The sequence below is a fragment of the Pelobates fuscus genome, chromosome 6, assembly GCF_036172605.1.
Source record: "Pelobates fuscus isolate aPelFus1 chromosome 6, aPelFus1.pri, whole genome shotgun sequence".
Classification (NCBI taxonomy): Eukaryota; Metazoa; Chordata; class Amphibia; order Anura; family Pelobatidae; genus Pelobates; species Pelobates fuscus.
In genome coordinates this window covers 46770234-46793360 of record NC_086322.1, presented here as the reverse complement: position 1 = coordinate 46793360, position 23127 = coordinate 46770234, and the positions used below count along the sequence as shown (strand labels likewise).

At 41.9% G+C, this 23127-nt stretch overlaps 1 protein-coding gene across 6 annotated transcripts in view; it reads left to right on the top strand.

Annotated features, from left to right (window-relative positions):
* Positions 1-23127, top strand: part of CTBP1 (C-terminal binding protein 1) — a 583387-nt gene that overhangs the window by 371372 nt on the left and 188888 nt on the right. The window contains exon 1 of one of the 6 annotated variants that reach the window (XM_063457650.1): positions 3044-3183. The exons of 3 other annotated variants lie outside the window; for them this stretch is intronic. In XM_063457650.1, coding sequence (XP_063313720.1) covers positions 3075-3183 — 109 coding nt within the window. In that variant the 5' untranslated portion in view covers positions 3044-3074. Of the gene's footprint in view, positions 1-3043; positions 3184-20312; positions 20396-23127 lie in introns of those variants that run through there. 2 more of the 6 variants (XM_063457655.1, XM_063457657.1) reach the window with 2 other exon arrangements.

The following is a 23127-nucleotide window of genomic DNA, read 5'->3' as shown; positions in this document are numbered from 1 at the left end:
CACATATACATACACACTACATACATACATACACACTCACTTACAAAACATACACTCACTGACAAACACACACTCACTAACAGACATCAAACAGACTCACTAACACACAAACACACTCAGTAACACACTCACTGACACTCACTAGCAGACACACTCACTCACTGACACTAGCAGACACACACACTCTAACACTCACACTCACACACACACACACACAGTAACAGACACACACACAGTAACAGACACACACACAGTAACAGACACACACACAGTAACAGACACTCACTGACACTCACTAGCAGACACACACTCAACAGAAACACTCACACACACACTCACACACACTCACACTCACACACACTAACACTCACACACTAACACTCACACACTAACACTCACACACTAACACACACACACTAACACACACACACTAACACTCACACACTAACACTCACACACCAACACTCACACACACACTAACACACAGTTTTTTTTTATTGAATCCCCTTACCTTTTGGGATTCCCTGGGGTCCAGTGGTGCTGCTGGGCTCCTGGGCGGCCGGTCACTGGGCGGGCAGTCAGGCGGGCGGGCGCGCGAGGGAGCACTCTCCCCTGAGTGCTTCCTCTTCAGCTCCCTCGCGCACCGCGTAGGGATGCCGGCGCCATTAGATGACGTCATCTTCCGGCTCCGGTATCAGTGCGGTGCGCGAGGGAGCTGAAGAGGAAGCACTTAGGGGAGAGTGCTCCCTCGCGCGCCCGCAGGACCGGCCATGGGGTAACAGCAGGGCCAGCCTCGGGGGGCCCTGAGGTGGCCGGCTCCAGGGCCCCCCAGGAGAAGAGGCTGGCCCAGTGGCTACATACCGGGTCGCAGGGGCGGCCGGGCCCCCTGGTGGGACGGGCCCGGTCGCAGCCGCGACCCCTGCGACCCTGGTATGTACGCCACTGTATATATATATGACCATAATTCCATCAGAATATAACCCAAGCTATATAAGAGACAGGACCCTCAATTGCCACGTTCCAGAGTTCTCATGGTACAGCTTAGCAAACATGTAAATTCGGCCCTGATGGCATTTTGGAATTTTTCTACAGCTTAATGGAAATCACTTGAGTTCAGTGGGGACACCAAAGGGACGGGCACTTTCAGATGATTGGCTTAATTGTAGCGACATATGAATGATACATGCTTCAATGCACTTTACGTGTACCACCCAATGGCAATGGCCCCTTTCTTCCCGATGGACTCGTGTCTACATAGTCAATCTGTGGTTATCGTGTCTAAGTAGTCAATCTGTGGTTATCCACCTATATTTAAACCAAACTAACTCTGTGAGTCTGTGTATTAATAAAAGGTTGCTCACATCTTGTATTTCATGATTCAGCAGCGAGATTTGTGGCAGTGACAAATTTTATAACAGGAGACAGGACAGTGATGACGACAGCACAGAGAATGAAGTGGTTGGAGGAGAACACCAAAAATAATCTGGTATGAGGCTTTACTCTTGCTACTGTTGCTTATTGATACACAGTGTGAAATAGTTTACTAGACATTTAAAAAATGATAGGGGTGACTCCTAGCAGTAGTGGAAGGAGTGAGGGTCCTCTTGCGCATACCCCTCATTTGGGACTAGGAAAATGTGAAAGTTAAAAGGGATTTAAACCACAAAGATAGCTTCTGACGGTGCTAAATTTGTGTGTTTTGTTTCCCATTAAAGCCATGCCTCCCAACTGTCCCGCTTTTGGGGGAACAGTCCTGATTTTAGGGAGCTGTCCGTTTTCACGCTTTAGTTCCCTAGTGTCTTGTGGCAGCACAACGTTGGCAAATCATTAGATGCGTTCCCACTGTGCACGGGCACTAGGACCATTCAGGGAGAGCTTCATAACCTGCATGGTCCTGAAGGCTTGGGGGCCGGTGAGGCTGACTGTCAGAAGAAGACCATGCATTAATTAGGTGGCCCCGTCCATTGTGGGCATCGCTAGTGACACGGTTTGCATCACCGGTGACTCCTCCTTAGAGCTCCCCGATTTCAAGAGGAACAATATTGGGAGTTATGCCACAAACCATAAACACCTCTGATTGAACTGGCAGAATGCAGATCCACATGGGAAAACTAATGTCAGCCTCTCCTGGTATATCATTCACTCTTGACTGGAGGCCTGGCCTGGAGGCTGTCAGTTCACACCAAGGCTGACTTCAAATTTAAGGCCAGAGTAGCCGAACTGAAAATATTCTCTCAAGTCAGCTATGCTTTCCATTTAACTACTCTGGTCTTCAATGTGAAATTCACTTCAAATTCACCTTGGATTCTCACTTTAGTGATTGACCCTGATGTATGCAGCCCCTGCAGCATTGCAAATGAAAACAGCGCTGTTTCTGAGAAATGGTACTGTTTACATCCTGCAGTTTCCATGCCAACTAGTGACTGTCAGTCCTACAGCTACGAAGGGGCTTCAAACACAAAAATTACTCAATGACTGAATCTGACGTCCAGTGTCAGCATAACAAAGTATGAGAAGCATCAGTGTTTAAGAGGCATTGGATTGGCAGATTGTGACAATTGCCATGCATAAACTGTGTGTCTTCAATGCTGTGAATGGACAAAAATAATTGGGATTGAGCTCCCGGCACTTGATTAGAATTTTTATTTATTTATTTTAAGGAGTGCATTATGGGAATTAATTAAACTTTATAAAGGACCACACGTATTTTTAAAATATTAATAAAAATTTATGTATGTATATATATTTATTTATTTATTTGTGTGCTTGCTCCTTGAAATAATGTTACGTTTTATATAAAACCGTGAAACCAGGTCCAATGCCCGTTCCTGTGTATAATCAAGTACCCCGTGACATTTCTATAAGGACTTTGCTAAAGTCCTGTCCTCACATGCCCACAAATTAGCTGCTCCACCTGCCGTGGTCTATATGCTCAGAGTGAGAATCACAAGTGGTCTGAACGACCTCGTTACACCACCAGCTAATTGAATGCATCCCATAATGCCATGCGGCTGCTATGACTATACTGTGAGTTAAAAGTCAGATATCCCCTCGGCCAGCCCAAGCAGAACGCAATGGCACAGAACACACCGGCCATGGAACACCTCAATCTGTGGAATCTGCACTTCAATGCTGCCACTAGGAGTGTTTGGAGGGTGAACAGGATCACTGAACTTCCTGAAGGTAACTCATGTACCCCATTATCTGGATACCCTTAATGCATTAAACACATTCTCCTGTATCTGCTGGCTGTGCAGTTGTCTATCTGTTCATGGTATAATGGCTAATTCCTGGTCATATTTGTTACTAACCTAAAGTATTTCCTCTTCTATCACATTGAAGACTAAGTGCCATGTTTAGTGCCCTCTCCTTAAACACGAGCTGTGTTTCGATGAACATGTTAAAATATTTAGGGATCCGTACATTTTTTATATATATATATATATATATATATATATATTAATTTTTTTTTTTGGGACATGTGATTGTCTGAATGCAGAAAGGCTGTAAATGGGGGGAAAACTCCTATACAATACAGGGTTATTTACTATAGTGAGGGTTGTCAGAAATTCAAAGGGAATTTAAATGTTTAGGCCAAAGTAGCCGACTTGAGAAATTCTCCATTGTTGCTATGATTTCAATTCTGCTATTATGGCCTTACAAATTTGAAACTGACTTTGAATTTGTGAGAACTCTTGCTTTAGTGAATAACTTTGTATAGTATACTTTATTGGTATGCCACACCAAACTAGACAAACTGTATATTAGCTTCCCCCTTCAATGGGTCTCCACCCTGGTTTCGTATCGGTTTTAACTCGTGTGCCGTTACAGAGAGAATCTTTGCCTATTCCTTATCCGGATGATCCAGATCTGAAATGCCAACAGGTTCCCTCTGCAAGAGTAATACAGCAACCCCTGACCTGGTCACTAAAGTGACAATCATCTGGAATTCAAAGTCCATTTACATTTTGACACACTTTATTTTTTTTAAGGCTATAATAGCTGAACTGAAAAAATCTACAGGTCATTTTATCCACCCAGTTCTTCTATTTTGGCCTTAAATTTGAAATTCACTTTGAATTCCTGGCAACTATTTTGGTGAATAACTCTGATAGTACTTAATCAGTCTGAATGCCTCTATTGGTTGAAAGACCACTTCACACACACACAGCTCACATGCTGAGGTTCTTTATGTGCCTGGATTCTGTCATTTTTAGGACAGTCTATTAAAGTGCTGATTTCCATGGAAACTATCATTTTTATAACGGAGGACAGAAACACCTCCCTGGCTGCCATTCAGATATCCAGGGAGGTTTACTCCCTCTTCCATTAGCTCTGCAGAGTTAATGGAGAAAGGCCAGCGCATGCCTGCTTGCCCTCACCGTTAGAAAAGGAGTCCATGTGCGCTCACAGATCCAGCACAGTCAATAAGAGGTGTCTGCAGAATATTGTTGAAATTAAGAGATCTCACAGTTACGATTGTAAAATACAACCTCCGGGTTGTAGACTAAAATATTAATATTTATTTACTGAATCTAATTTTGTATAATGAAAGTTATGACTGCAGCTGAGCTGGAGAACTTTTGTTTACAGCACAACTACTTAAAAGAAGACCCTGTCCTGTCAGTTGATATACGTAACATGCTCCGTATGAAAAAAAAAAAAAAAAAAACTACTGTGCTACAATTCGAAATCCACAGTCAAATTCAGAGTTCAGCAATAAATCTTCCAGTATGTATCTGACTGCACGTCACTCCTCCCAGCTAACACACAGACCGCGCGGGAGGGAGTCAGAATGGGAACTCTGACTCCCATCAACCTGAGCCACCACTGGACCCCAGGGAAAGTCACTCTCCTGCACCTTAAAGGTAGGAAACAGGAGGGTGACTTAAACATTTTGTGTGTCCTTAAATGTGTCTTTGTATGTGTGCCTGTCTGTGTGAATCAGTTTCACACCGGGGCCTCGTGGCTTGTGTGTACGCCACTGAAGGGAAGGCTTCTTCTGATCTGTGTATATCTAGCAGTGTGTGTGTGTGTGTGTCTGTCTTCCTTGTGGTCCAGTAGAGACCAAGCTGGTCAGGTACAGGTGAAAGGCAGGAGTTGTGATAGCTGCTGTGGGCTGCTCTACTCCAGTGTGGATTCCTCTTTTTGCAATGCGTAAATTGAGTGTTGCCCCTCGCCAATCTGCAATCACCGCTTTGTTTGCACTAGCAGATAACTGAAGTCCTAATAGAACTCCTGAGAGGGCAGAACCAGTTTGTCTCTGGCAGCCTTGAGTGCCGTGCAAAGCCACCTCAAATGTCATGCATGGCACACGTGCCATAGATTGCTGACCTCTGAACTAGGCTATAGTCATGACACTTGCTGCTTCTAGCACTTTTTTTTTTTTTTTTTATATATATATTAATTTTTTTTTATCTTCAAGTTCATTTACAGGTTATGATAACTTATGAACATTGGAGCACCAGCAGAGATGGTGGGCCTAGGCTGAGGCCTACACATGAGAACTGTGTAATAATTATAAAAACAAAATGATAATGGACCTATTTAACCACGTGGTGTCTCTTTCAAAAGTCTGCACCATTATACAGGCCACATGCTGTGGCCATAAATAATCTTTATCTGTGTTGCCTGCTTGGTGTTTAAACCGATATGACTTGGCTTCAATACTGTTCCATTCTCTGAGATCTGCTGCACCTACATATTGATAATTAATAATAAAAATGATTTCATATTATGGGATACTTTCTGTTGGAATAAGCTTCATGGTAATATGGCTTTAGCGGTAATGGTATTTACTGCTTGAAAGTGATTTAGAAACTGGATTTAACTAATAACGCTAACAAGCTGTTGGAAGAGAAAAATGACACAGTAAGGAGCCGAAAACTGTAAAAACGAATTATTATTCTCAAATCAAAAGCATATTTTTCAGTCAGCATTTCTGTTAATTTTTGTTGCTATTATTTTGCTTTATGCTTTATAAAACACGTTTATAGACTGTCAGCTGTGTTTGTATCCTGGTGCCTATTGCACGATAGACCTGCGGTTTATCACGCAACGCCAGATGTGCTCAGTGTGTAATTTAATCTTCTGCTTGGAAGCATCCTATTACTTGGGTATCGCAGAATTATTCTTTAATAAAAATGTATGCTTTGTGCTCTATATTTTATTAATTTGGAGAGTCGTTTTATTGATTCACAGATGCCGCGTATGTGTAATTTGTCACAGTTATTGGTTGAGTGTCAGGGTTCTACTAGCTCTGGAGACATTTTTTATTTATTTTTTTGGGCTGTGGAGGGCACCTTATCAATAACTCTGCATCACTCTACTTGCAGATTTGTGTAATTTGGTATGGTATCATTTCTTTGTGTTCCATTGGTAGAATATGAAAATTATCAAAGCAGTCTAATGAGGGGAACCTTTTATTTTCTACTCTACAAAAAATATATCATTTGTGCGTATTTGTATATAAAAGATTGTGATGCGGTCAAACCCAACGCATCTTTCCACAGTACAATTAGAAACAATATTGTTATGCATCAACTGCATGGCTGACGGAGGACTTTGGAAAGTCCCCCCTGGGCATAGAAGCTTGAGAAATCAATGGTTCCTCAACTATTCCAGAATTCCCAGCCACATATGCAAATGAGCACAGACAGGCATTGTGATTTAGACCTAATACTGCATTTTTGCCATAGAAATGGCCAATTTTTTTTTAAGTTTTTTTTTTTCTTTTTTTTTTTTTAACATTTATTTTTTAAAATATTTTTTTTTAATCCCCACTCTGTGAATGGAGATAATTTAGCTTTTCACTTTGATAAATAACCCTGTACAACTCGTCCTCTGCTCCAGTGCCAGTTGAAACAGGATTGCCAGACCCGCCTTCAAGGCAAGTTTTATTTATACCCCCCTTCGTTCTTCATAGTTGTGTTTTGTAGTGTGTGTGTGACCTGTTGTGTTCTGCTACTCTACTATGTCCTGAGTGATCGTAGCTCCTGGGAGCCCATCTGTTTAGTTTTGCCAGAATACCTCAAACAGCGATCGCCCTGTACACGCAGATCCCCCTGTGTGTAGATGTTGACTCCAGTTCTTTATAATGGCTTGAGAGATTTGACGAATGTGACTACCTGGGGAACACCAGAGACAACTAGCAAAAGGCATGTACTGGGATTCGCAGTTTCCGCATGCAATTCTATAACAGTGGCCATCCAATACCTGGGGCATGGAGCTTGTGGCAGGTATCTGATGGACTTCTACTGAAATACCTCACTCAGAGTGCATACAGCAATAGCCATACCTTGCTGCAATCATAGAGACCTGACCTGCAACTATAGGAGTGTACATTGGTCGTTGTTAAAAGAACACTATAGAGTCAGGGATACAAATGTGTATTCCAGACCCTATAGTGTTAAAAACACTGTTTAGATGGGTGCCGTCATCTGTTGAACCCGTAACACAAATTAAAAAAAAAAAAGCTGTAAAGCACACCTTTACTACAGTGCCGTGCAGGTTTGCTGGCGCTGGCTTCACCCGTGTCTGCCTACTAGGCTGAGATCATCAGAATTGACCATCTTGGCCAATCCAATGCTTTCCTGGATTGACTGAGTAAATTCTGATTAACTCTGCTGTGGGGGTGGAGCCAGACACTGCGCTGGCTGATCAGCATCTCCTCATAGAAATGCATTGAATCAAGGCATCTCTACGGGGAAAGTTCAGCATCTACATGCAGAGCGTGGAGATGCTGAACTTCAGTCCTGCACATTGTGCAGCAGTGACCCAGGAAGCACCTCTAGTGGTTGTCTGAGTGACTGCCACTGAAGGTGTCCCTAGGGAGCAATGTAAACACTGCCTTTTCACTGAAAAGACCGGTGTTAACATGAAAATAGGTCAGGAAAGGCTACAGGGAAGCAGCGCTTTCCGGGTGTCCTCAAACTCTGACATTTTGAGAGAGCCCCTTTCGGTGAAACGCGTTTGTTTTTATGTTGTTGTTTTTATTATATTTGTTTTAAATAAAACTAGTTTACTTTACATGGACCTTCCTGATTTAATCCCTGAAGATTCTATCTGGTAGGAGCCACACTTTCTACCTCCTTGGTGTGGAGGAAACCACCTCTGCTACACTGGATTGAGCAAAAAATGAATTTTTGCTCTCCTTTTATGCGTATACCTCCTTTTTTATAACGACAAAACAGAGAGCATTATTTTTCTGTTTTTGTTCTCATTTTATGTATTTGCTGAATATCTGTGACACTGCAATTTGGAGGGAAATACCCGTGAATGCATGACACACTTTAACTGGTCCTTGACCCTGACCTACCATCTAAAAGGAACCAATCAGAGTGACATATTCAACTAATTAAAGTAGTCTGGGTGCTGTGACCCTTTTGCACTTAGTGCTGCAATGTAAAACATTGCAGACAAATGCAATATTTACTTTGCCGATCTAAGTCTGACAGCCATTAGAAGGCTTCCTGAATCCAAACGGATTTTTGGTCCGTTATCTGATCCTGGACATTCTCACGGACCTCCGGTGTCAGATTTTCCCCATAGGAAAGCATTGAATTGTTTACCGTACATGCGCATTAGGTCTCCCCCACCGACGTGAGCGATATCGGCACCGGATTCAGGTAAGTGGCTGAAGGGGGGGGGGGGACCTATAAAACATATAGTGCCAGGAAAATGACTTTGTTTAAGCTGTAGTTGTTCTGGTGACCCTAGTGTCCCTTTAAGGCTATTGGTTATGCAGGACGCCCTCTTTAAAAGTTCAAGACTTTAAGAAATTTCATATACAAAACACAATGTAAGATAGTTAAGAAAACCTTCCTAGCATATTTGACATATAAACAGTGTTTTATGAGCTGGTGGGTTAGATCTATTTTAGAAAATCATTATTTTATTTTTTTCTTCTTAGATTTCCTAGTCTAATCCATCTAGCTACTTGTTGCTTTTTTTCACTGTATTATTATTTTAAGTAACCATCCACTTTCAATTGAAGACCCATCAATCTAGTTATTAGCATGTGCATACAAACCACACACTTATCTTGCGTTATGGGGTCTGTGTCCGTTCCCAACTCGTGGCCTTATGTTGCCTGTAGGCTCAGAATTATCTGGTGATGCCTTCTTTTTCTCAATGCATTTGATATTAATGTCATTTTATTTTTATTTTTTTTAAATAGCGCCAACATATTCAGTAGCGATTTACAATTAGAATGAGGAGGTATAATGAAAACAAATCGGAAACAATTCTAAATAATTAAAAAGAAAAAGGATAATGCCAAAAGATTTTTAAATGTTGAGTTTCGCAAAATCTCCACATAACAAACCAGGAAGCCACTGTCGTCATAGCCAAGTCTGTACGTGTGTAGCAAGAGGTTCTGTGAGTAGTGATGTCCCGAACGGTTCGCTGGCGAATAGTTCCTGGCGAACATAGCTTGTTCGCCACGGATGGCGAACATATGCGATGTTCGGTCCGCCCCTATTCGTCATCATTGAGTAAACTTTGACCCTGTACCTCACAGTCAGCAGACACATTCCAGCCAATCAGCAGCAGACCCTCCCTCCCAGACCCTCCCACCTCCTAGACAGCATACAATTTAGATTAATTCTGAAGCTGCATTCTTTTTTTTTTTCTTTTTTTTTTTTGTTTATTATTCATTATCCTCCATAGCCAGTAACCTGTGTTTACTATACATTATCCCCCATAGTCATTTATCGTTGGACCTAGGCAGCATGATGTCTTAGGCCGGCCCAGAGAGTGAGTGAGTAAGTGAAAATTATAATATATATGTTCAGAAACATATTAGTAATATATGTAAATCAGGTTCATGCAAAGAGGGTGAAAAGGTATTAAAGAAAAACACACTTATTGCATCAAATTTACAAAGCCAAACTTTTAAAAGCTTTCCTCATTTCTTTCTCGGGATGAGGAATATATCGGTTGTAGACTGAGGATTTCCATCTGCCCAATCTTTTAATAATATGCACTGGAGTGTCAGTGTTGAAGGAGACCGAAGCTGCCCCTATTCTAAATGAAAGACCCGAGACATGGATACAACCCAATCTTAGGAGTAGTGTTCTGATGTAGAAGATGAATTTAGCCGTAGTCAGAGGGATTCAGTGAGAGTAGTGATGAAATGTGTGTGGCATGACTGAGTGTGGGTAAGTAAGAGTCAAGTATTTTAACTGGGCACTAGTTCTAGGTGGGATAAAGTGGTATAGCGGATGGATGAGTAGTTTGGTTCGTTTTAGAGGTTTGTAGAGAAAGTATATAGTGATCATGATTTTTTAGCGATATCCAATATTTTTAAGGTGGTCTCAAACAAACATAAAATGCTATATAAAATTTGTGGGAATATCGAATAGTCGTGTACAGTAAATCAGAGAGGGCTCAGAATATCGAACCATCGATCGGTAACCTGGATGAAGTAGGGGGTCTGTTTTATAAATATGCGGTAATATGCTTTTAATGGGATAGGACGTTAGGAAAGGTGTGTGTGTGTGTGTGATTGGGATAAGTGGTTGTGGCTGTATTTACCTTATCCTGGGACCGACCTGGCTCCTAAGCTTGAGCCGCGAGTGGCTGGATCACTCCTGCCTCCACACGAGCCGCATGCGGCTTGATCTCCTCTTCTGACTTAGCTGCGTGCACTGACCGCAGTGATTGGTCACGTGGCCCGCCTGGCACTAGGAGCACAGCTCGAGTCACGAGCTCGCTCTTAAAGGGGCAGTGGGAGCCAAAAGTTGATTCAGGCTCCCATTGGTCCACGTTATTCCAGCACCCCCACACACAAATGTTTTGGGGGCACAATAGCTTGCATTTAAAAAAAAACAAAAAACTTTTTTGACTGTAATATAATAGCAGTCAGTTTCCTTCACACGTGTGCGTTTCAGGGCCTGCCAGGGCACAGTGTCACACCAGTGCAACTCATATCTGGTGTAACAGTAGTGTACATTTAAAAAAAATAAAAAATACAGGGGGCTTGTTGACACCTTTCGGGGACCCTTGGTGTTGTACGTGGCTGGGTGGAGGAAGAGACCTTCAATGACATCAGTGAGGACAAGGAACGGGATATGGCTAGCTTGGTATCCAACCTTGTGCAAATGGGGAGTTTGCGGTTGTGCAAATGGACTGTTTGCGGTGCATTAAACGGGGAGTTTGGTCTGTCACTGTGAAGCAGGCGTAACCCTTACACTACCTGATCGATACAACATCATACCTGATGTTTTAAAGCACGTTATTCCAAACAATTTAGGAATGTTAGGTGATTTATGCCCTTTATGGATTAAAACCAGACTCTGCATCAACTATGTAATTTTCCATGGGAGATTTGCCATGGATCCCCCTCCGGCATGCCACAGTCCAGGTGTTAATCCCCTTGAAACAACTTTTCCATCACTATTGTATTACACAATTTAAAATTCGCCTGCCTATTGAAGTCTATGGCGGTTCGCCCGTTCGCAAACATTTGCGGAAGTTCGCCATTCGCGAACGGAAAATTTTATGTGCGCGACATCACTATCTGTGAGTTGTAGTTGTTCGAATTTTATACTAGTATATTATAGTTGGTATTTTGTACAGCAGAACTAAACAGCTGCCAGACTGATTTCAGTTTTAAAACCAAATGGCCAAACTAAACACTGCTTTAAATTTTTTTTTTTTTTTAATAATTAAATTTATTTTTAACCTTTTTTTGCAGTTTTGGCTGTCTTGCATTAGAAACTTACTTTGATTTTCCACTTTAGTGTTTAACCCTGGAAGCATGCAATTCTGAGAGAGAGCTAAAAAGTGTAACAATTAGCAGTTGTGTGTCTTTTGGTTTCCATGGTGACTGTTTCTATTTTATAATCCGGTTGAAGAAGCCACATTGCAGTGGCGAAACGCGTTCCGGTTTCTTATTGGACATTGAGCCATTTTTATTTTGTATTGTACTAATACATAGAACATAGAAACATAGAATGTGACGTCAGATAAGAACCATTCGGCCCATCTAGTCTGCCCAATTTTCTAAATACTTTCATTAGTCCCTGGCATTATCTTATAGTTAGGATAGCCTTATGCCTATCCCACGCATGCTTAAACTCCTTTACTGTGTTAACCTCTACCACTTCAGCTGGAAGGCTATTCCATGCATCCACTACCCTCTCAGTAAAGTAATACTTCCTGATATTATTTTTAAACCTTTGCCCCTCTAATTTAAGACTATGTCCTCTTGTTGTGGTAGTTTTTCTTATTTTAAATATAGTCTCCTCCTTTACTGTGTTGATTCCCTTTATGTATTTAAATGTTTCTATCATATAATACATTTTATTTTATTTGAGATACTTTATCCTGGTTCCAGAATTTATCCATTTCAACACGGGAGTGCAGTCCCTAAACTGCACAGCGCCTATACATAGTCATTAGATACTCTCTGTTTGTAAGTACCCACTTGGGATTTTTATGTACTTTCTCATATAACTTTAGACAATACTGCGCAATCGTTTGCCTATTTGTGTTTCTCCAGGACAAGATACTCGTCTGGAGGAGGTGGGTCGCCCATACGGACCCAGAACCGATTTATACCAGAGCTGGGTCCACAGCTCTCTGTTTGTATGTGTGTGTATGTGTATGTATGTGTGTATATATGTGTGTGTGTGTATATATCTCTATCTATCTATCTATCTATCTATCTCTCTCTCTCTTAGAATTCCATATTATTTAACCCTGTACTATCTATACTATATTTGGTTGTCTCTTATTGATATTCACTAAATTGATGATAAAAGTGGGAACTTCCTCCTAACTAAACCAAAAGGTGATCATTTATTTATTATATAAGCGCTACATTCTTTTCGATTATCTGTAAACCATAATCATAACCTGACACTATAATCAAATTAAATCCTTTAATAAACACACACACTTCAAATACAACACTGCATTCAGATTGTACAGCGCTACGGAACTTGCTGCTGCTATATAAATAATAATAATAAAATAAATTAAAAATATATATATATATATATATATATATATATATATATATATATATATATATATATATATATATATATATATATATATATATACACACAAACAAACGGGGGGAGGCTGCACTCACCTGAACATGCATAAATGGGGTGCTGCTGGGGGCCAAATTATACAATACACAAGATCCAGCGCACTCACCTATCCACTAAACGGCAACTTCAATGTTGACAGATTGTATTAGTTTTTTTTTTTTTTTTTAAACACCTAATCCAAGTAAAAATAATGGGGGTTTAGTTACATTATATGATCATATACTGCATACAGGGGCGGGCTGGGCCGGGGGGCAGGGAGGCAATTGCCCCCCAGGCCGCCCTAAATCCAGGGCCGCCCACATCCAAAAAGAAGAGTTTCCCCCCCCCCCCCCTCCAGTGGCTAAACTACCGGGCTCGGCTGCTCTGTAGACCCTTGCTGGCAGGACTGGCTCCCCTTGCAAAACTGCTATTTAGTATATTGCTAATTCGGCAATATACTAAATAGCAATTATCCTAGCTCACTGATTGGCGATCGGCCAGTAACCTCAGTAAAGGGCAGAGTGGAGTGCAGATGGAGGTCCCGCTGCATTCATTGTTTGTGTGTGCCGCGGAGGCACACCGGAACTCAATGCCTACCCTCACCTCTTCCTGGGCGGAGTTCTGGCAGAGATGCCTCCATATCCTGCCTGCAGGCCCCTCCCTCAGTTTCCAGGATGCCAGCACTTAGACAGCACAGGGGAGCTCAGAGCAAGCCCAGCAGATCTAAGGCCCCCAGAGATCCCTGTCCCAGCTGGCAGCAGTGGCACACAGGATCAAGGTGAGTGAAATACTCTACCTCACCTCTCCCTGCACACATCCAAGGCTGTCTCTTCCTAGCTCTACTTCTTTCTGTGTGTCTCACTTTCTTTCTGTCTCTCTCTAATTTTTTAACTGTCCCAGGCTCTCCTTTTCTTGTGTCACTCTCTCTCTATAGCTTTCTAGCTGTCTCTGGCTCTCCTTTCCTTGTTTCACTCTCGGTCTCTCTATAGCTTTCTAGCTGTCTCTGGCTCTCCTTTCCTTGTGTCACTCTGTCTCTCTCTGGCTCTCCTTTCCTTGTGTCACTCTCTGCCTCTCCATATCTTTACATGTGTAGGTCTGTCTCCCTTTGGTTCTCTGTCCCTCCCTCTCTGTGTTCTCTGGCACTCTCTATCTCCCTCTCTGTTTCTTTGTCTCCCTCTTAAACAGCCACAAATACAATCACACTCAGCCAGCTCTCACACACCCACACAATCACACTCATCCAACTACACAGATGCATGCAACACTCACTCAGCAACAGTACAATCACACAAAGAAACCATACACATTTCAACCATGTGTATTGCTTAGTGGGGAGTGACGAGGAGTGAGAATATGCACAAGGTAGAGTGACAAGGGGGCCCAGCGGTCCCCAGTTACGCCCCTGGTTCCCCCCCATGGGCCCGTGGTGCTGGTAATGCGGTTGCACTGGGGCCCACACACTAAGGGGGACCACCGGGTGGCCCATACACAGCAAGCAGAGCCAGACCCCAACTCCCAAGCACCCTAGCCAGCACCTTAGGAAAGGTAGGAAGCTGGCTTTAAAAGTGTGTATGAGTATGTCTGTGTTTGTCTGTGTTAGTATGTCTCTGTGGGCGTGCCAGTTTGTCTGTGTGGATGTGAGCCAGTATGCCGGTATCTTTGTGTGTGTCATTTTGTATGTCTGTGTGAGTCAGTATGCCTGTAACAGTGTGTCTGTCAGTGAGTGTGTGCATGTGCCAGTCAGTGAGTGTGTGTTTGTTAGTGTGTGTCAAATCAGCAAGTGTGCGCGCCTGTCAGTGAGTGTGTCTGTTTAGGTGACTGCCCCCCCCCCCCCCTTTCAATCACATGCGATGGGCCACTTGACTGGATTTGCCCCCTAGGCCTAATGCTGCCAGCCATCCCCTGATTGCATAAGCCAGCCACAACGTCAATGTACCCAATCCCAGGGTTCTATTTAGCCTTGTACTGCAGAGCCCCAGATGGAATTTCTCCCCCCCCCCCCCCCCCCCCCCCCAAGTAAGAGGGTTAATCTCATAAGAGCAGACATTAGGCTGTTAGTGTCGGACCTGCCATGGGGTACATTGACGTTGTGGCAGGCCTATGCAATGTATGATCATATAATGTAACTAACTAAACCCCCATTATTTTTGCCTAGATTAGGTGTTTAAAAACAAACAAACAAAAAAACCTAATAAAATCTGTCAACATTGAAGTTGCTGTTCAGTGGATAGGTGAGTGCGCCGGATCGTGTGTGTGTGTGTGTGTGTGTGTGTATATACACACACACACACACACACACGCACAATTATATCACCAAGATTCTCACACACAAACACTGATACTCTGTGTGTGCCAATGCAGGTATTTGTACTGATACTAATCAGCTTGTTCTTCTCAATTGCTCAGTATGGGTAAAAACAACTGCTAAAAATCCAAATCTCCTTGGCGAACATGTGGTACTAGTTTAGAATGAACATTCCCATTCCCCACTCAATGAAGTTATTATGGGAACAGAAATGCCTTGGTGCAATTAAACCTTATGGGGATAAACTGTATTTGAACAGAAACTCAAATATTGCCCATCCAGCCCTTGCCAGCACTGCATCGAACAGTCTTCCTCCGGCCTCTGCACTGATTGAGAGATTTATACATGGGCAGCTGGTGATAGGTTGGGTGAAAAATCAAACCACCTTGCTTGCTGTAGGAGGCTATCATGCACCCGCAGAGACCACTTTGAGGTTACACTATTCAAAACATTTTTTAAACGATAAGGTATCATGGCACATGGTGACTCTAGCCCATAACAGCTTAAATTAAGGTGCTCGAGCAGTCGAACTCAACCTAGAATGTTCGTTTTTTTTTAAAAAAAATCCTGAAATACTGAATTCAATAGATATATATTCTCTCTCTTCTCTCTATTCAATTTTATAATTGAGGAGAGAGAGCTTCTAAGCAAGCGGAGTGGAGGTAATTAAGTCGAGGAGTGGACCCCAGCTAATTAGTCAAACTGTTATTAAATGGCACCATAACCACTATAAAGCTTTGTGGGTTTTTTTTTTGTTTTTTTTATGGTGCTTAGTGTTCCTTTTTAATACATTCCTGTAATTGACTTCAGCTCCGGGCCCTAAATTCAGCATTGTCTTTACATACCTACCAACTGTCCCTGTTTGGAAGGGGCAGTCCTTATTGTGGGCCAAAATCTATTTTGTCCCTCTTTTCTATTCTAACATCCCTCTTCTAGGAGCTTAATATTGTTTAAGTATAACAGAGCTCCCATGCAGTAATGTGGTTTTTAAACTACTTTTAGATTTGCCTAAAAATCAATACAAGTAAATACGATGCATTCCATAGATTGCTAAATCACTTAAACTCTCTCACATCCCTACTGGCCACATCCCTACTCACCCCCCCCTAAACTTAGTGTCCCTCTTTTTTCCCATTTGAAATGTTGTGAGCTATATTGGCATAAAGCACTAGTACTATGCAACAGACCCATGTAGGTCTGCTATAAAGTGGTCAGAACTATAGAAAATCTGTTGGTAGCGGTAAACAAGCCTATATGTATTGACAATGTATGTTCACCACCAAGCAGGTATACATGTAGCGTTTACAACCAAACCTGAAGATAGTTTGCTTTACCTGTAAGATACCAGCAAGGCTGAGAAGCGGATTTAATAATAAAATAAGGCCTCCTGATTTTTTATTTTTTATTCCAGTCCTAGGTTTGTTCCCTGGTGTCCTACTTCTGAGGACACTGGAGAGCTTTTCCCAAAAAGCAAAGCATGAGCGTTTCATTAGACGCACTCACACTACATTGGGCCAGACTGCTTGGTGCATTCATGCCAGGCTGACCTTCCATTTATTTTCCATGCAGGCAGGTGATAACATTTGCAGCACTATAATCCCTCCATCTGCATTTTCCCTTCTAAGGTGTGCACACGCGTATTACCTGTAGCGCATATAACAAAACCATGTGCACACAGGCTGTGGCTGCAATGCTCTGTGAATCTTGGCCACGCAATGGAGGCAAACTGAAATACATTTGGGCAGTGTGAAGTGTGCATAATATAGCGTGCAATCATACGTGTATTATAATAAAACATGGCAATACAGCTTCATTGGTCATGACAATTATCTTGAAACCATTTTAAGTTTTACTTTTGCAAAGGTATTCAAGACGCACGTACGTTTTAACAGGAAAATAAATAAATATACATTTGTAAGCTAGAGTATCTGCTGCCTTTTCCTGCCAAGTGAATGTCCGTCTGATTTTCTGGGGAGAGAACTCCCACCATAGACATGTACTGACTAGCACACTAAACTACTCCCGCCATAGGTGTGTACCAAGTAGTTCACTAAACTACTCCCGCCATAGGTGTGTACCAAGTAGTTCACTAAATTACTCCCGCCATAGGTGTGTAGTACACTTCATTACAGTGTGCATATAAAAAAACGCATCATGAAAGCATTGCTTACAGGGCCCCTCCAGGCACCATAATAACTTCTGACAGACTTGCCTCAAATGTGTGCTTTAACCCCAAGGTTTTAATGCATTCATTCATTATGTCCCAGAACTTCTGCTCAATCTCACGGCTACCATCCGAAAATTCTGGACTAGGTACCGCTGATAGACTGAGAGTGTCGGCTGATGCTTTCAGTTTATCATTCGCTTCCTAGTGAGAAAAGAAAGTAAGAGGGGTGTGTATTGTCCAGGGATAGGCAACCTATGGCAAGCCAGATGTTGTGGACGACATCCCCCATAATGCTCTTACACCACAATGCTGATAAAGCATCATGGGAGGTGTAGTCCCAAACATCTGGAGTGCCAAAGGTTGCCTATGCCTGGTATAGTCTTTTACTCCCACCCCACCCCCCACCCCCTTTTTTTTTTTTTTTTTTTTTTTTTTTTTTTTTTTACATAAAAAAAAAAAATTGTGGTTATAGTAACCGGAGTGCCCTAGGGTGCAACCCATTGAAGTAGTTAACTGTTTTGGGACCTTGTGCCACTCTACTAATGACAGTGAGCCAGATACTCTATTTGAGCTTAACATTACAGTGGTGTGCTCGTCTCACGAGACCTAACGGAGGTGTGGCGAAACCAACTTCGCCACTGTGAACTGGAGAAGCCTGGTTGCTAGCCTCCTGCCCTGCGACTATGGCCCCTGGACATATTGTACTGTAAAAACTATATTTGGGCATGTAATCATTTATATTACTGCTACTGGGCCTTTAAGAGCCATCCGTGGACCTATTGGGACTTTTGGGATACTGTACCTTTAAGACTGTGGAGCGTATTACAGTAATCCTGCCTTTAATCCTTTAATGTCATGTATGTATTTATGTGTGCAGTTAACCTGGGTTATATATATGCAGCATTCATCTGATTGTTCGGTAGAATCACTCCATTCATTGTATTGAGGAAACTACCGAACAACCAGACCACCCAGGACTAAGTGTGCCTCCAATTACCGTTTGCAACAATGTTGCAAACGGGTAATTGGCAATCAGTGTAGTGTGGTCTTTGTCCTGTGGGTGGCCGCCATTCGGGAAACGAACACGTGGCGGCGGCCATCTTAAACTACCGAACAGCGGTGTTTTGCCGTCGAGCGTCTGGAACTGAAAACGGACACTCGACTAGGCAAACACCGCTGAGACCTCCAGACTTCCAGGATTTCGTGGGGAAACTACCGAACGGCCCGCCGTTCGGTAGAAAGAAACGCACGAACTAGGGGATTCCTGCGAATCCCCCTTAGGCTCCATAACCCAGGCGATTCGTCTGTTTCGTTCCCTTTTCTGTGACCGACCGCAGGGCCAAAATGCATGGAACTGTTTTCGGATACTTAACCCATGCGGTCGGTCAAAACTTTGCCTGCCCATAACTCCCGAACGCTTTATCCGAATGGGCTGATTTTAACATATGTTGTTCCTCCAGACTAGGGCTATCTGGAGATATTGGATTTGTGGATGTACCCCAAGTATTTAGGGTACATCCAAAACTTGGGTAAAACTATGTCCCTGTTAATTGTGTTAACAGATATGTTGGAGGGAGGAGATGTGTGGGTTGTACCTTAAACTGGATTGGTGTACTGTAAACCCCTCCCTTGCATGGGAGAATCTCATATAAGCCTGTGTGTGAATAAATCAGTGTTGTTCCTGTTTTACCCTCAAAGTGATGTGTCGTCTCATTATTGGGGGGAAGGGGACTGTATGCCGACTGCCAGGAGTGTAAGCTGTTCGTATTGCTTTTCCTGTTCGGCTGCTCCCAGGGTTCGTGTGTCTGCTGTTTGAGAGTTGGTGAATTCGTGCAGTTTGGGAGTTCGGGAAGTTGGTGATTATAGTAGCTGCTGGTCTATCTAAAGGGGATTATCGCCTAAACTGATTTTTCCCCTTTTATGCTGAAACGGTCTGCAACAGGAGGCTCCTGCTTGTCGTCTGTAGTCCAAATTTAAAAATGGTTTGACTGCTTACAGTGGGAGCCGCCAGGGCACTTCCAACATCATAACAACTACATTTAGTCATACTGATGATGGTGCTTGGATTGTTACTTTAAAAATCCTAACTTGAGGATTTTTTTTTTAATTTTTGATTTTATAGATTTAGTTTTTTTAAATGTATTTCTTTTTTGCAGACATGAGATACAAAATATGTATTGCTTTAGTGATCACTAGGTGTATACAGAGGATGCGATTTTATGTCTTGATAACAAAATCTTCTGAAGTGTCAATAGACCTAAATAGGACTGTGAGAAAAATTGGGCTCTGCATTCGGGCGTACCTGAGACACCTGTTACACCAAACTCTCAACATTATGCTGACTAATATGGCTGCACAGTGTAATCCCCTTGCTCAATTTTATTTATTTTCTGTTATATGGCTGTGGGGTCTGAATATTTATACATATATTTATAAGTTAATAAAAATGGAGACACTTTAAGGTCCCTGACCCACAGAGCATACACTCTAAATACAGCTTGACTCTCCATCTTTTTACACTGTTATTTATATATTGTCACTTCCACACTGCACCTTCAGCTGCTGAGCCCACACCCCCTCACCACATTACTTTTTTTTTTTTCCCTGCAATGTCTGAAGCATTCTGAAATGTATTTATTTATACTTTCCAATCTCTCCCCCTCTTCCCTCCTCCCATCCCTCGCTCGCTCGCTCTCTCTCTCTCTGCTTGTGTGACTGAAGGCTTAATGCCATTGGCCAAGTTCCAGCGGTGGCCGGCTGGGATTGGCTGGCCTGAAATGCTTGTACCCTGTGATTGGTCAGTTAATTCTCAGCCTGGGATTCTCCCACACCCCTAGCATATTCTGCTTGGATAGACCCCTTAAGGTGCAGAGATGCAAGGTTTGTAACATTGTGCATCCTTTTTATTCCATTAATCACTGCTGGCAACCTAATGTCTTTGTGATGTGCTTGTTTGCTGGGCTGCTGGTTCCATCCCTGGGTGCAGTTCAATCTGTGCATGGGGGTATGGGTGGGGTAGCTTTGATCCCATGCTGTGTGTGTCTCTTGTAAGAGGATTGTTTGGGGATGGGAGGTTTGTGTATATTGTAAGCCAAGGCAGAAGCTGTTTGTGCATTGAGCATTGAAGGCTCCCCAGCAGAGGCTGAGCTGTAGCAATCTCAGGTGTACTGATTGCTTGTGAGCTAAAAGAGTGCAATTTTTAATATTTGCAAAGGTTGAGTGCAGCTTTGTTTACCTATTGATGTGTTCCTATAGAAAGGATATTTTGTATCTTTTATTTTATTGTAGTATAAGTTTTTTTTTTTTTTTTTTGTGCTGATGGCATCCTTAAGGGGTAAAAGAGGTCACTTTCCAAAAATAAACAAATCCCCATTCTAATAACAGACAGTCTGGGAATCTGTGTTAAAGCCTAAATGCAGCCCTCTCTTCATTACAAGAACCTGGATGACTGCAGCCTATATGTAATCACCAACCTATATATAATCTGGCATTTGTGAGCAGGGCTTACTTGGCTGGGCTTACAGCTCCACTGAGTAATATGAACTATGTGCAGCTATTTGGTACTGTCCCAGTAGACCTCCAGCACAGAACCCTTCATACTGCTAAAAAGAAATTGCTGAAGTCTTGTGGCACTGAAAGGGTCAGCGACCACATGCTGTCAAGGTTACTTAGTAAACCTTTTAGGCCAAACTATCCAAGCTGCGGGGGAAAAAAATATATTTTTGAATTTTTTTTTTTTTTTTCAGATTCTCTATTTTGCCCCCAAACGTATCAATTTCTAGCAATTTAAGATTTCTTGAATAATCCTATTAAAGTGACCGGGTGCATTAGTGGTTTTGTTTTTTGTTTGCGCCAGCCAAGGAGTTAAATCTCCACGATTTTTCTTATTTCCTTAAGCTTCTTGATTTAGGAGCGCGCTGCTCTCATTACTGTGAACAAGTAGTATGATCAATGAGTCTGTGTTTTATTTCTTCCATGCTGCTCTAACGAAATGTGCAAGTCTTTCACCGGAGTACTTGAGAAAAATCAATGAGGCTTGTGTTTTTAATGTACATCTTTTGTTTCAGTATTGTTTGCTCTATGGCTTTATTTATGTTTTAGATATTTGTAATTTGCTTCCTGCAAAGGTGCTATTTGAAAGCCCTGGTATTCAAAGATGTTTTGTTCTGGCCAGAGTTGTATATTTGTATCTGTTTTTTTATTTTTTATTTTATTTATTTTGTTTATGGGGGTGGGAGGGGGGGGGTGTTAACTTTTCAGTTGTGTACATAATCGAGTGCTTATGTGACTGAATTCGTTTGAGATTTCACTAATTATAATAACGTAATCTTCGATTTCAGGTGTATGTGTGGGGTTTGTTTTTTGTTTTTTATTGTAATGGCTATGGAGCAAAAACCTGCATATTCACCTTTTCTAAAGTGAGCCATTTTTTGTTGTTGTTGGTATACCCATCCTCTCACATCTTACAGAAGTGGGGGATGGAATGTTGACTTTCTAATTTAGCCATCCAAATATTGTATACAGTAGTGGTTGAGTATCTTCATATATGCTAAAATTCCATGTAACCACGATGCTGCCATTTTGTAATTATTCTCTACATACTTGTAAAATGAATGGGCAAAGTGGGAATTTCCAACGTGTCATGTTCTTCTTCACTCTGGTTTGAAATAATTAAGTGGACAATGCTAGATCCCCCACCAACCTAAACTACATTGCTTGGACTTTGATGCACAGTTTAACTTATTTCATTATTTACTTTTTCCTACTTTTCTGTAAAAACTTTGAATGACCAAGCTGAAATATCACTTTAGACAGGACATTTGACAATCTAAATGAGATTTTAACCAAATTTCTTTTTCATACAAACTGTATTATCACCCCAATTCTAATACCAACTTTAAATTTAGGGCTTAAAGAGTGTTTTTATTTTTTTTTTTATTTTTTTATATTGTTCACTTGTTTTATTTTGACAGGGACTTATTGGGTGCATGACATTCTGCTGATGAAATAGGTTGGAAAAACACCCTTGCTTAGACTCTTCCCAGTATCAAAGGGAATCCCACGACACTGGGGAACACAACTATGCTACACTATTCTGGCCAAACTCCTAAGACCTTATGAATTTTATGGGCCTGTTCCAACCATTAGGGACTAACCGAAATAACTTAGCATGGGGCCCGAGTTTGGGTCCTGACCCAAGGGTTGATAACCAGAGTGTTATTAATGGTGTGGAATTTTTAAGCCACTCTTTGACTTGCTGTTATAAGTGGGTAAAATAACTGAACGAAAATTACATGGTTTTTAAAAGTTTAATTTCTCATTCTTGCACTAACCCTAAAGACTAGATATACAGCAATGACCTGACATTTAAATATGGCATAAACTAAACTAAAATGATGTATGTATCAATAAGTGTGGATGTGCAATATATTCTTAGACTTGGACTCTGCATGTTTAGCAAGCTGGCTGTAGTCTCAAAAAGAGGTGGAAGATGGCGCTAAACTCTACTACACCTTCTATACTCACTTCTACCTATACCTTTAGTTCATGGCACTTTTCATAAAATATATATATATCCGTGCCAACTTATTCTGCAGATCTTTACAATATTC